This window comes from Pelobates fuscus, chromosome 6 (genome assembly GCF_036172605.1).
Source record: "Pelobates fuscus isolate aPelFus1 chromosome 6, aPelFus1.pri, whole genome shotgun sequence".
Lineage (NCBI taxonomy): Eukaryota > Metazoa > Chordata > Amphibia > Anura > Pelobatidae > Pelobates > Pelobates fuscus.
The window spans coordinates 279,912,440-279,925,998 of NC_086322.1; the positions used below are offsets into that span (position 1 = coordinate 279,912,440).

Consider the following 13,559-nt stretch of genomic DNA (forward strand, 5'->3'; position numbering starts at 1 on the left):
CCTGATGGTGGTTCTGTTTTGAAACAATCCCCTCAAGACCCTAAGTGTTTTGAAACTTGTTAACAAAAATGACTGAAATTAAAAACCAATGGGTCTGTTCAGTTGACCAATGCTTTCTCCCTTTCCCTCTCACCCCTCAGCCCCTTTACTTTTTAACAATGTCTAGAAGTCTTTATTATTGCCATAACTTGTCTTTCTGTGTGGACTTGAACACACACATCCAATTTGTTTGCCTTTGAATTGAAAAATTATTTAGATAAAGATTTACAAAAACAAAAAATTAAAAGTCCAGCACATGCCAACCTTATGAAGCATTTACTTCCTACACCCCATGAAAAACCCAAAGCCAATCCTTTTTTTGTTTGTTCTGTAAGCACGAAAAAGTTATTTTAGACTTTAATATTGCTCGTGGTGTACTAATTTCTCCCGTGACACTCATTTATTCTCACGCAGACTGTGAAAACACAATACTGTTTTCAAGAGTAACAGTTTTGTACAGCGGAAGCACAACTCACACCTACACGAAGCAACTTCACAACTCCTAAAGTTTCTAAAGACAAAACGAGGAACTCTTGGATACAACATTCGACACAATCCAAACCTTTTTTTTATGTTTAAACAAAAATCTTTCAATTATTCCTCAGTGTTTAGTAAATGTTGGAGAAAATAATTGACGTCTTATTTTGATAATGTAGAAGGTTTATCCAATTAAAAACTTTTTTTCTTCTTCATATGGACATTAAATAATATTTTTTCATTAAACTATTCTGTAAAAATACACAACCTACACGTCATTACCCGTCCCTCCTTTGTACATTTTAAAAACTATATTTTATGGCTGTGGAAAAGAATAGATTAATTGCATAGATATATTGATCTGAAACATAGTGTAAATTCTCAATGCTTAAAGTCCCTTTCCCTATTTTGCATTTCATTATATTCTTTCCCATTGCTATGACTTGTTCAGAAGTGCCTGAAGATAACGTGAGACCACTTCGGCTGAATCCCAAGGGACAACTTTTGCTTGGTAGCTTCCCTTCTTTTTCTCTTCCATTTTTCGGATCAATTGGTGCATGGGGTAATTTTTCCGAGGGAACGCAACATCTGTTGAAGTGAACGTAGCCACCGGGCAAAAATCATTTGCTCCATCACCAACATACAATATATTCTCAAAGTCTACACCATCTTGAGACCTTTCAGAGATGTATTCTGCTAAAATCTTCCTCTTGCACATGTTGGCTGGGCATTGAGAACAGCCATGGGAATGGTATGGTCCTAAACTAAGATGTCCATTCTTGCCGACATTCGTTGGATTGCTAATTACACGGCGGAAGAGGGAATGGTAGCCATTAATTTTTAAGGTGCTTTCAATGCCAAACATATTAGCATCCGAAATAAGGATGATCTCAAATCGGTCTTGATTCTTTGTCAGAAATCGAAATAAATCAGGCATTCCAGGTGAAAGTGGGATGTTCTCGTAGACCGATTTAATGTCCACTATCTTCACTCCTTTCTCTCCAAAATACGCGAACACCCTCTGCATGTACTGGTTATAGTAACCTTCTTCAAACGTCTGTCGTAGCCAGTCGGGAAGTTCTTGTCCAGGTGCCACCTGTGTCACAGAGTCATCACTGTTTTCATTTACGATCGTTTCATCGAAATCGAAAATCAGGAGATATTTTAGGGTGCTGGCCATTTCTAACACCTGCAAGTCAAACACAGCATAGTAAGAATCTTTGTATTTTAGTAAAAAGAAAACATAAAAAAAAAAACTAAACTTTGCACAAATTTACATCCTTTAGAAGTGTCTTTTTTTCCCCCCATTATAATATTTTTTTTGAGTAAATATATTTAAATATTATGAAAAATCCATTTTAAAAGTTTGTCCAAAAAGATTAAATCCTTTGAAAAGTTTATCCAAAAATTATTATATCAAGGCCATAAAGAGATTTAAAAGAAAAAAAATAAGTATTACATTTGCACAAAAAACATTTTTATATTATATTTAGGCAAGAGCAACTGGCTTCTATGGAGACTGCTCCACTGACACGTCAAATAAAAGAATGCCAAAGTAAAAAAAAAACAAAAAAAAAAAAAAAAAAATTTACTGTTGGGGAAAAAAATGTTAAAAGTTAAACATAGATAGTTAATGGTGTAATTTGGATATTTCCAAACTGAACCGATATTTAGAATTTAGATGCAAATTAACATTTTATTAAGCATATAAAATGTGGACCATTGAGCAAATGTGCGGTTATCAACTTTTCTACAGTCCATGTAGTGTCAGCGCCCCACCCAGCAACATCCATAGACAGTTTGGCAGAATAATGAAGTATTAATAATCATTGCCCTTGGATGCAAAAATCAAAATACATTTTCATCCTCAAGAGACATATCTTCGGGTACTCTATACATCAAATGAGGCGCCACACTCATCACCAAGATATTGTACCTTGTTCAAGGGCATCCTCTGGTAACATTTCTCTTACTAACATACTTTTAAGAGGTACAAGGGATCTTCTAACCTGGTGTCCATACGAGCCTTCCAAACAAAGGAGTGTCCTGGATTTCCATAGCACAACCTGGTAGCAATGAGGATGTTAGGCTTGTGCCTTTAAAAGCCTTTGGTAATCATCCAAATTTGCCAAGTGTATTGCTGTAGGGCTCATGGACACCTTTTATTTGAAGGTGATATGTAGCACAGTTATTTGAAATCTCTGACCTCGCGCTGAAGCTATAAAAAGAAGATATAGAAACGCGCTTTCATTTCTCCTTTTCTCTGTATTGCTTTCTCTACGCGGACTGCCATGGGCAAAGGATAGAGCTTATAACAATGAGTGACAGGAAGCGGAGACGCCCAGTTGCTGGGTAAGAAGCTTTAAAAAACAAATTTAAAAAAATTCAAAAATTTCCCACTTCACAGACACATTTGTTAAATATACTGGAATAAATATATAAAAAAATCCTGGTAAGTGTCACTTTCCCTTTAAAAGCAAACCATGGAAAAAAAATCCATGGAACTTGAGACAGAGAACACTGAAAGAGACTTAAAAAGATTGTGTCTTTAAAACAGGACCGAATTCCAATGTGCTCCATGTTCCATTTCTAACCAGACAGCAAACATACAAATAGAGGGCCAACATTAAATACATTTACCAATTATCTATTTGACTTTGCCACAATTAAAGGGACTCTCCAGGCAGCCCCTGTTTACTCACCTGGTTCCAGCGCCGGGAGCCTCGTGAAGCCGCGCCCCCTATTTCGTCAAAATGGGCGGGCGTGAGCAGGGAGCAATCAGACGCTTCCATTTGGAAGCGTCATTGCTCCCTTGTGCGCATGCGCGGCTTCGCCACACATGCGCACAGACTTCAGAGGACGGCATTCATGCCGCCCTCTGAAGTCCTCAGCGCACTACCGCGCATGCGCGCGGTGTGAGCGGCCGCGAGCTGAGCTGACTGACAGCTCAGCTCGCGGTCTTTGCCCGCCCCCTCTCCTCTCCTCTCGGACAGGCTGGAGAGAGAAGGCGCGCACACAGTGCCTTCTCTCTCCTGCACACGTCAGATGTATTTTCAAACGTCAGACGTGTACAGGGCCTTTTTAGGGCCCTGCATGATAGGAAGTCCCTCTGGTGGCCGTCTGAGTGACGGCCACTGGAGGTATTCCTATCAATCAATGTAAACACTGTATTTTTCTCTGAAAATACAGTGTTTACATTAGATTGCCTGCAGGGAGCTATAGATCTCACCTGAACAAATACATTAAGCTGTAGTTATTCAGGTGACTATAGTGTCCCTTTAAGGTGATTAATCTATAATATGTACATGAGCCAGCCCCGTGTGGGCAAAGAGCTACAAATATAGCTGCTGTGATTATGGTGCAGGCCTGTGCTCCCAATTTATGACAGGTGCAGGGCTGTGCTTCCATTAAATATATATTTAATGTATATATCATGGGAGGGGATTTTACAAAGCATGATTAAATAGACTAAATATGATGCGTAAACAAAGTGATTTAACTCCTAAATGGCAGAGCATTGAGCAGTGAGACTGCAGGGGCATGACCTATATACCAAAACTGCTTCATTAAGCTAAAGTTGTTTTGGTGACTATAGTGTCCCTTTAAGCTAAAGTAGTTTTGGTGCTTAGAGTGTTCCTGTAAACATTAGAATAAAAGCGATGAAATGTTCATTAATTGTTCAAGATGAATAAAATATACCACTAAACAAGGGGGAAGGCAGCTCAAATCCACCATCTGTTAAAGTAGATCGGACATTTCCTGCTTTCTTATCTCCTTTTGATAAATATGACCTGGTTTATCAATTGATTTTGTGGGTAAATAATGACGGGGCAGAGGTCAAAGCAATTGATGGAATTTGTAGACCGCATGCGAAGACGTTATGGATAACATAGGGTGAAGCACTGATAAGAGAGAGGAGATTCTTCAGAAAGCCACCCACGACTGATATACACTCGTTTGGCGACGTGACTCATTATTCAAGTCAATGATTGAAAATTCATTCATTAAAGCACAAAAAAAATCCTCAAACATGAAATGTGAACAGTCACAGAATGCTAATGTGGGAGCGTTTGTCCATCCCCTGTAATACTTAGGGATATCTAAATCCATGTGGTAGCTGAATCTCCAGACATGCAAGTATTCTGTTTCAATTAATTTTTTTTTATAAAACATGTTATATTTAGTCAGCTGTGCTTTCCTATGGGGATTTTGAAAATACTGGATTTACTCAAACAAATTGTAAACATTGCAGTTTCTCTAAACCTGCAATGCTTTACATTACAGGGTTACGGGGAGAGGGGAACTGCACGCAGACCATTTCAATGAGATGAAGCGGTCTGCGTGCCTAAAGTGTCCCTTTAAGATCTGATTAAAAATGAAACCATTTTTTTCATGTAAGCTGTGTGAGTCACAAGCAGGGAGGTGTGACATGGGCTGCATAAACAGAGACAAAAGTGATTTAACTCCTAAATTGCAGAGAATTCAGCAGTGAGACTTCAGAGACATGATCCATACACCCATACTGCTTCATTAAGCTAAAGCGGTTTTGATGCCCAGAGCAGTCCTTTAACTTCAGCCATTTAAATCTCAATTCACTGCATACTTTAGTGATTAAACCCCAGTGAGTATTAGTCAAACCATTAAGTACCACACATCACTCAGGACGTTCATCTTACTCATTACTAGTCCCGACTCCAGGATTCTAGTTCACCCTAGTCTACTAGTATCAACCAATAATAAAGCTCAGTTTACTAGTACCACCTGGTCATATTGATTACCACTAGCGCTTTGATTTTTCTCATTAGCTACACTGGTTACTAGACTTGTGCATTTAGTTTTAAATGTATTGCGATTAGTCTTCATTTTGAGTAATCAGCAAGTCATCCGAATTCTGCAACTCTGAATCACCATGTGATCGAATCATGAAATAAACTAAAGAACTGATTAGTTTGTTTCAGGATTTAGAGCTCTGTTGGTAGTTCCACAAAATTGTAATTTTTTTTTAAATTATTGATGAAATTTTTTTTTTTTTTTTTAAATTGATTGTTATGGAACCCCACTAAATGCTGATTTTACTAACAGTAAAGTCACTGTACTACAATGTACATCACTCTACTACAAAATATATACATAAAATGTATAATACAATAATATTTATTTGTCAAACTCGAATTGCCTAAAACAGACACTTCAAGCACCGTAATAACAAATCCTTCTTGTATAGACTGTGGTGTAAAAACAATATGTAAAGTAGAATTTTTTTTTTTTGTAGTCTTAAAATATTTAGTTTGGCTTCCATTATAACCTAAAATATATATTTTAAGATACTAGGTTAGCTGAAGGCTGAATACGAGGTAGGTAAATCAGGAAGCTACGGGGGCGGGGCTTGACCGCCAGGCTGACCGGTCGCATGTCACTGGGGCTCCTGCTAAATCTAACCTAACCGGCAGAAATCATGGACTTACCGCTGCTAATCGAACGGAGTAGTAAACTAAAGTGCACAGGAGAAGGTTGGCACCACCGTAGACTCTAAGATCGGGAGTTTTGGGGCCCCTGCAGTACGAAACTTCAGAGCCTGCGGCCTACTCGGGAGGGGAGTGGGGCAGACGCCCCGTTTTATTGCTATGAGTACTTACCCATCCACGGACATACCCTGCATAAGCATGTTTTACTATAAGCTCTCACGCCACTAAAACTGTCAGTTTGTGTACCAGGTTTCATAGCTATGAATACTTACTCACCTACTGACATACCCTGCATAAGCATGTTTTATTAACTTTAAAATTGTGCAGTACTGTTGCAGGTCATGATCTTGTATGCATCACCCGGCCTGTAATCGCTATTGTGGTGATGCAGGCCCGCTTGTTAATCTCTGCACTTCAAAAATAAAAATGTACAAAAAATACAAATAAAAATCAGGACGCTCCACTATATGGCCAAAAAGTATGTGCTCACCTGACCGCCTAATTTACAGGAACTTGTTTGACATCCCATTGCAAAACCATAGGCATTAACATGGAGTTGGCTTCCCCCACTTTGCAGCTTTAACAGTTGCCAATCTGGGAAGACTTCGTGAGATTTTGAATTGTTAATGTGTGAATTTATGCCCATTCAGCTAAAAATAGCATTTGTAGGTTCAGGTATAGGAAAAAGAGGAACACAATAAAATATATAGATTTAAGAACAAGTGTATAAGTAAAGGTTACTTTACTGCTCTCCTCCTTTAACCCCTTAACGACCAAACTTCTGGAATAAAAGGGAATCATGACATATCCCACATGTCATGTGTCCTTAAGGGGTTAATCCTAGATTGGTTATTTTTTGTTTTTTCTCACTTGATTTGAGAATGAAATTGTGGGGAAATGCATAACATTCATATGGCGTATATCAGGCTTCCCCAAACTCCGGCCCTCCAGATGTTGCTTAACTACAACTCCCATGATTCTCAGCCTGTTTCAATTCATAGAATCATGGGTGTTGTAGTTCAGCAACATCTGGAGGGCCGGAGTTTGGGGAAGTCTGGTGTTTATAGTTTACAGTACACAGTGCCATTTTTGCGCTTTTTTTGTACGTCTGATTTGTTTTTCCGAATCATATATATTTATATCTATCACAAAACGGTAGCACTCCCAGGACTTGCTCCGAGGATCAGCCGAGCAAGTAAATATTTACATTTCAGTTTTAGCTTAAAGCTTTCATCAGTACAAAACTAAAACTGATTATATGTATATATCCTGACAGACACGCAAACAGTGGCCAAACAACCTGTCATTGTGGTGGCAGACAAGGAACGGAAGAATTGCAATGGTGGTTGATGTGGCAATAGCCAGTGACTATGACATACAAATACCAAGGGCTGAAAGAGGAGCTAGAAAGGATGTGGAAAGTGAAGGCAGTTGTAGTTCCAGTTGTGATAGGAGCACTCGGGGCTGTGACTCCCGAGTTGGGGGAAGTGACTTCAGCAGATTCCAGGTGGGACATCTGAAATCGCTGTCCAGAAGAGCAAAGCCCAAGGAACCGCTAAGATACTGCGCCGAACCCTCAGACTCCCAGAGGACCCGAGAATGAGGAATATATACCACCCAGGAGCAGTAAGAAAAATAAAATGTATATACACACACACACACACACATATTTATATAACTTCCACACCACCAGTAACACTACACTATACTGGTTTGCTACCAATGCCAGAATCACACAGTAACACTATTATTTATAGCTAGTTTTTTTTTCTGGAGGACAAACAATGCTCTCCATTTTGTTACATAATATCCTACACAAGAACCCAACGCATTCTGTCAGAGCATTGTTGAGCACAGTTCCATCAGATACAGGGGAGAGGAGAGACAGACCGGATTAACAGCGCCAAGAAGCAAGCGACATGCTAATTAAAGGGAAAATGTTCACTTGCAAACCTACCTAGTCACACCTACCTACTACAATGCATTGCTGTAACTTTAGCAATATTGCTACCAGGAAAACCAATGGCAATCGTACAAAACATGCAAAAAAATCCCTATTTTTATATGTGGCGTGATCATGGTGTTCTCTCCTCTAAACCAGGGGTTCTCAACCCAGTCCTCAGGGACCCCGTACCAGTCCAGGATTTAAGGTTTATCTGGGTGTGTCTAAGGTGTTTAGAAAAAAAAAAATACCTGAGAGTCTAAGCACTTAAGTTCAAAAAGGAATGTACATAATATTTACATAAAAGTTTGTGCATAGTAACTTTTGTTCATCTGTAGACTGACAGGAGAGTGATTTTCCAAACCAAAAAAGCTGTAATATCTTGCAATATGCCCCCACCCCCCCCCCCCAAAAAAAAAAAACACACCAAAATTGCCCTCATTGTCCAGCACTGAGAGAACTCAGTGTCCGCATATAATGTTTTATAGAAACCAGATATTTGATCTATCAAGTCACACAGTTATATTGGGATTCTAAGGTTGGAATCTGTGAGGGCAGAAGATAGACACGGATTTGGTGAACGCTCTATATTAGCATGCCAGCTATTGTGCACCCCATAACAATAATGTAGAAAATCAACTGCGGGACATAAAATCGTATTTAGGTATGTAGGAGTATAGGAAACAGAGGAAAAGTGGAGCCAGGTCTTGAAAAATATATACAGAATAATGAGAAAACAATAAGAGACAAACAGGAGAGAGAGAAACGAGAGAGGAGATTTTCAGGAAATAAATAGGGTAAGAAAATGATGGAAAAAAATGAGCGGGGGCAGAAAAATAAAAAGCTTAGAGAGATATTAGTGTGGAGTTCATAGATAGTGGGGGGAGACTGAGAAACTAATGAAAAACAAACAGGTAGGAACAGAGACTAGGAGATGTATGGACAGGGGGTGTTATAATGAGCGAAAAAGAATAGAATTGTAAATAATAAAATAAAAACACAAGTCTTGTTATACTGTGGACTTTTCAATAAAAACAAAATAAATATGAAAAAAAAGTGGAGGGGGATGAAGTGAATGTCACTGAGTGCAGAACAGTCAAATAAACGCCTTTAGACGGATATTAAGATAATTGGGGGATTCTATTTGTTTTGTGTCTTGCCCATCAATAAAGATATTATCCAATGTTTATACGGTTATAATAAAATCAATCACTCTAAAAGGGGTGTGACCAGTGTATAGCACAACATTTACTATGCCACCTCAGCAGGACTCCATGTACCACAACCACAGCACCATAATTACCCCCTAGCAGTAGCAGAATAAATAGATGGTACAATGTAACCACTGATCCTTTTATAGCCCAACATTGATGTCCTTCACTGGTGATGGACACCTGCAATGTCTCAGCCCATAAATAATGACTGATACTAATGTTATACATTGACCCCACTCCCAGCTAGGGAAATAAAAATAAAATATATTCTCTGAATGTCATTTAATAGGAACTCTATAGCACATATTAACATTAGTACCCCCAAAAGGTTGCTGGACTACATTTCCCATGATGCCCAGGCAGCTTTAGTGCTGGCTGAGCATTAAAAGAACATGTAGTTCAGAAACAGCTGATACAATATATCTATACATAATACAATATATCTATACATAATACAATATGCTACCCCCCCAGCTTCTAATAGTGGATGCTCCCACTCATTGCTATGCCCTCTAGCAACTTCACCCCTTTTCTGTCCCCAGTGGTATCTCCCCTGCATGTGAGACTCTGAAGGTCAGGGCAGACCTTGTCACAATAGAGGGGTGTCCGGAGCGGATTTACCTTGTTTTGTTGCTGGTGCAGCAGTCTCGACCTTGGCTTCCCCTTTCCAGGTTGCAGATGCTCTTTGCTCTCGGTACCTTGTTATCTCTCCCGATCGTTATATACGAGGAGGCGACCCGGCTGCATCATCCCCCCCCCCCCCCCCTCAGCGCGTCACATGAGCTGAGCCAATCGGAGAAACTTAACGGCCGACAGAGGACACCGCAAGGGGGCGGGGCGTCGTGGCCAGATAGCCTACTGACCCTGCCCACTCCCATTCACAAAAGGTGCTGGGGGCGGTGACTGGCCGCCTGGCCACGCCCAGTTTGTTAAATAACCAGGAGAAGACCACCCACATCTCTGAACACAGGTGCCTGAGAATGTATGATGCAATATACCATAATATATACATTCTATACAATAATTGATATAGGGGTAATAATGCAATGAGGACACAAAAACAAAAGTTTATAAAAAAAAAAAAAAAAAAAAGTACAAAAAAATAAATTAAAAAGTTATTTGAAATATTAAAAGGGACATTAAGCACCATAACCACTACAGTTCATCGTGCTCTTGGGTTTTCAGCATTCGTATGTAAATTATCTTGCTACTATAAAAATGCAAATGCTCGTTATTATTATAATTACAGAGGGACATCCAAATTTGGGCAGCAGTGCTAAGCTCATCATCGCCATGCAAATGTGGACAGATTTGCACAAATTATCTAGATCAGGGGTCGAGATCCTTCGGCGCTCCATGTGTTGTGAGCTACATCTGCCATAATGCTGGCAAAGCATCAAAGGAAATACAGTCCACAACATCTGGAGTGCCGTATGTTACATACATACTGATGTAAGTAAGTGTCCAGGCCCCCCACAACCCAGTCTACAGAGCTTCAGCTGGTGCAGCCTGGTCCGATGGAAGAGGTCATTAGAGACCCCAGTCAAGCTTCAGGGACTGGGTATGAAGTGTAACAGAGTCTCTGTTATACTCCATTGGAGTATCTTTCTTTTACCAATACTGGCATCTATTTAACATTCTTGGATACGCTTTTCAAAATATTTTATATTTTTTTGGATTACATTTTACAGTTCTCAAAAATAATTAAAATATATAAAAAAAAAAATATATATATATATAAAAAAATAAAATAATAAAAAAACAACAACGATATCAATATATCACGTACAAAATTAAAATATTTTTCATAATATTAACTCATTTTAAATGTTTATCCAAAAACATTTGAAACGCTTATTCAACAATATTAAATCAAGGCCATTCCTATAAAAATATAACCAAACAAGGTGTACTTGCATCACATCCTGAATTTTTTAATGAATTCTATTAATTTAAAACATTGATTTCCAGGGTAGCTACAAGACGTTACTCAATGTTTCTGATAATGAAGCGAAAAATACATTTTTGCATTCCACTTTCTGCAGTGCATCCAATATATAGGAAGCTTTGAGGGATCACAAATACCAGGATCGCATCTCTATGTTCTCAGGATATTAGCGCATACTAAAGAGAAGCTCCTATGGCGCAGTTATTTAAAAAAAAAATTAAAAAAAAATGCATATTAAGGAAAAAAAATGTAAAAATAAATAAATATTGCGTCATACTATAAAATGGTTCATATTTGTGTACACACTTTCCCCACAACAGTAATCTAGGAAAGTAGATGGCGCATCCATGGCGTTGGGTAACCATAGGGACAACAGAAAATGCATCTGTGCCCAAGTCCTAAGAGATTTGACAGTGTTTTATTAATCCAGCATTGTGTGCTGGTAGCTTAGCTGCGGTCCGCTGTTAAGGAATTGTAAATTAATCCCTTGAGGTTATAGATACTTTTCCTGTTCGTGTTACCTGTAATCCAACCCTGACCAAGCTAAGTCACGCGACTGCCTGAATTGAGATCTGTGCCATCAAGAGGTGGCGGGTAAACAACGCTGCTCTGCTGGGCAAGCAGAAGACTCCACGATACACCATCTCGCAGACTATACATGCTCTTAAAACGGGAATAATTATGCGGCAGATTGGATACATACTTATCACTATTCATTTTGCAGTTTCTGTGATGCCACTTGTTCCAGTGGGTTTTTTTCCACTGCAAAACTTTTCAAAGTTTCTCAACACCTGCAACAACAAAAAAAAATAACAAATAAATAAAAAAATAAAAATTAGCCCAAGAGAACTTCAAGCCACAACAGCCAACTACCCTGTTTACACATGCAAAGTTGAAACACATATGTCACCTAGTGTTTAGTGCTTCAGAATGTATTTGCACTTTATAAATTACAATATAAGGGTAATTTAGCATACAGAGATGAGTGGATAACCAACCTGTGAAATTTGCATTGTTTGCCATTATCATGAGTTAAGTAATCAAGTCCCTTATTGTCTGTAAACGGAGCCACCTGAGATATTGTCTGTCATTTAAACGTAGCTATTAGCAACTCACTCAGTTTATTGTCATTAATTCAGAGGTAATTTGACTGGGCAGATTCTAAAGAAAAAATAAAATGCATTCTTAACGTCAGTTTGCATTAGCAATGGATATCGTGCTGATACTATGATTTGCATTTGTTGCAGGCTATGCCTGTTTTGATGTTACATCTACATTATTCTTCCTCAAAATTAGCATGCCTTTAATGTGTAGAGGCCATACCACAGCACAGCCATATTGAACAACATACAGATACGGTGTAGGAGATGCAAGACACCAGGGAACAACAGTAGGACAAGACCCCGAAATTAGGATTGCCCCCCGTAGAGAGTGGGACTTTTGGTAGGCTTCCACAAACCCACACAGTGCTGAGCTAAGAGAAAAGGCTCTGCATACATCCTGCTGATTGCGTTACTCCCACAAAACTGTGCAAACAGACATTCCAATATGACCGCCACTATTTTAATTTTAAGAAGAATGTTTTGAGTCTGCAGCCCGCAACCCCCTTGCCAATCCATCCAGGCCTGTGGGCCAGGGGCAATTTTCCTACTTGCCAACCTTTGCATGCTGGAACCCATGTTGTATAGGTCAAGGTTTATAAAGAAAAGATCTAATAAAACATTTTTATTTTTTAAGGTGTGGATCATTTGGGTGTTTGTTTTTTTTTTAAACGATATCACTCATTAATGGCACACCACCATATGCAGAAGAGTAGGCTCAATTATTTGTGCCATTACTTAGACTGTTATATTTTCAGCAGCCAGAGAAAGGCAACATCATTTTACAATTTTGGGGAGAGAATGTATTAAAAATTTGATGTTCAAAAAAAAAAATTTTGTAATTTCTCCTATATTAACTAAAATTTGTAAAAAAAAAAAAAAAAAAAAGAAAGCTACTCTTGGCACATAAATTACAGTTAGGTAGCTAAATTCTTCCTACCCCCTCGCAAATTAAAAAAAAAGAAGTGAAATTGGGCAGCTCGTTGGGAGGCACTGGAAATAATCACTATTTAACTTGAAACTAAAAAACAGCTCAGTCATTTTGGGTGTTTGTATTTGACAAACTGAAGGTGAAATACTCAGCTTTGTGTGCAGAAGTCAGGGGAGGGTGAAGCTAAAGGTAGTTTTGTTAATGCTGGATTGTATGTTTGTGTATAGATCTGGGATCTTAAAGTCAATTTACCTGGGCACACTGTCCAAGTCATTGTCTCCCATGGAGGTAGCAAATGAGTGCACATACCCTGCGCTGTGTGCCAGCCTCGTTGGCGAAGTTGTGGCACAAGACTGCAGATTGTCGGTAACCTTACGGAGGCTGGCATGAGCACATAGAGCAGACAAACACTTCTACACAGCATGATCTGAGCAGCAGCAAAG

General features: G+C 38.9%; 1 protein-coding gene across 1 annotated transcript; it reads right to left on the minus strand.

Moving 5' to 3' along the window:
• Positions 1–405: 405 nt before the first annotated feature.
• Positions 406–9,890, minus strand: PHOSPHO1 (phosphoethanolamine/phosphocholine phosphatase 1). The gene is made up of 2 exons (XM_063425532.1): positions 9,759–9,890; positions 406–1,705 (listed from the first exon to the last, which is right to left on the minus strand). The coding sequence occupies exon 2, from the start codon at positions 1,694–1,696 to the stop codon at positions 953–955; it is 744 nt and encodes a 247-aa protein (XP_063281602.1). The 5' UTR covers positions 1,697–1,705; positions 9,759–9,890; the 3' UTR covers positions 406–952.
• Between the last annotated feature and the right edge of the window lie 3,669 nt (positions 9,891–13,559).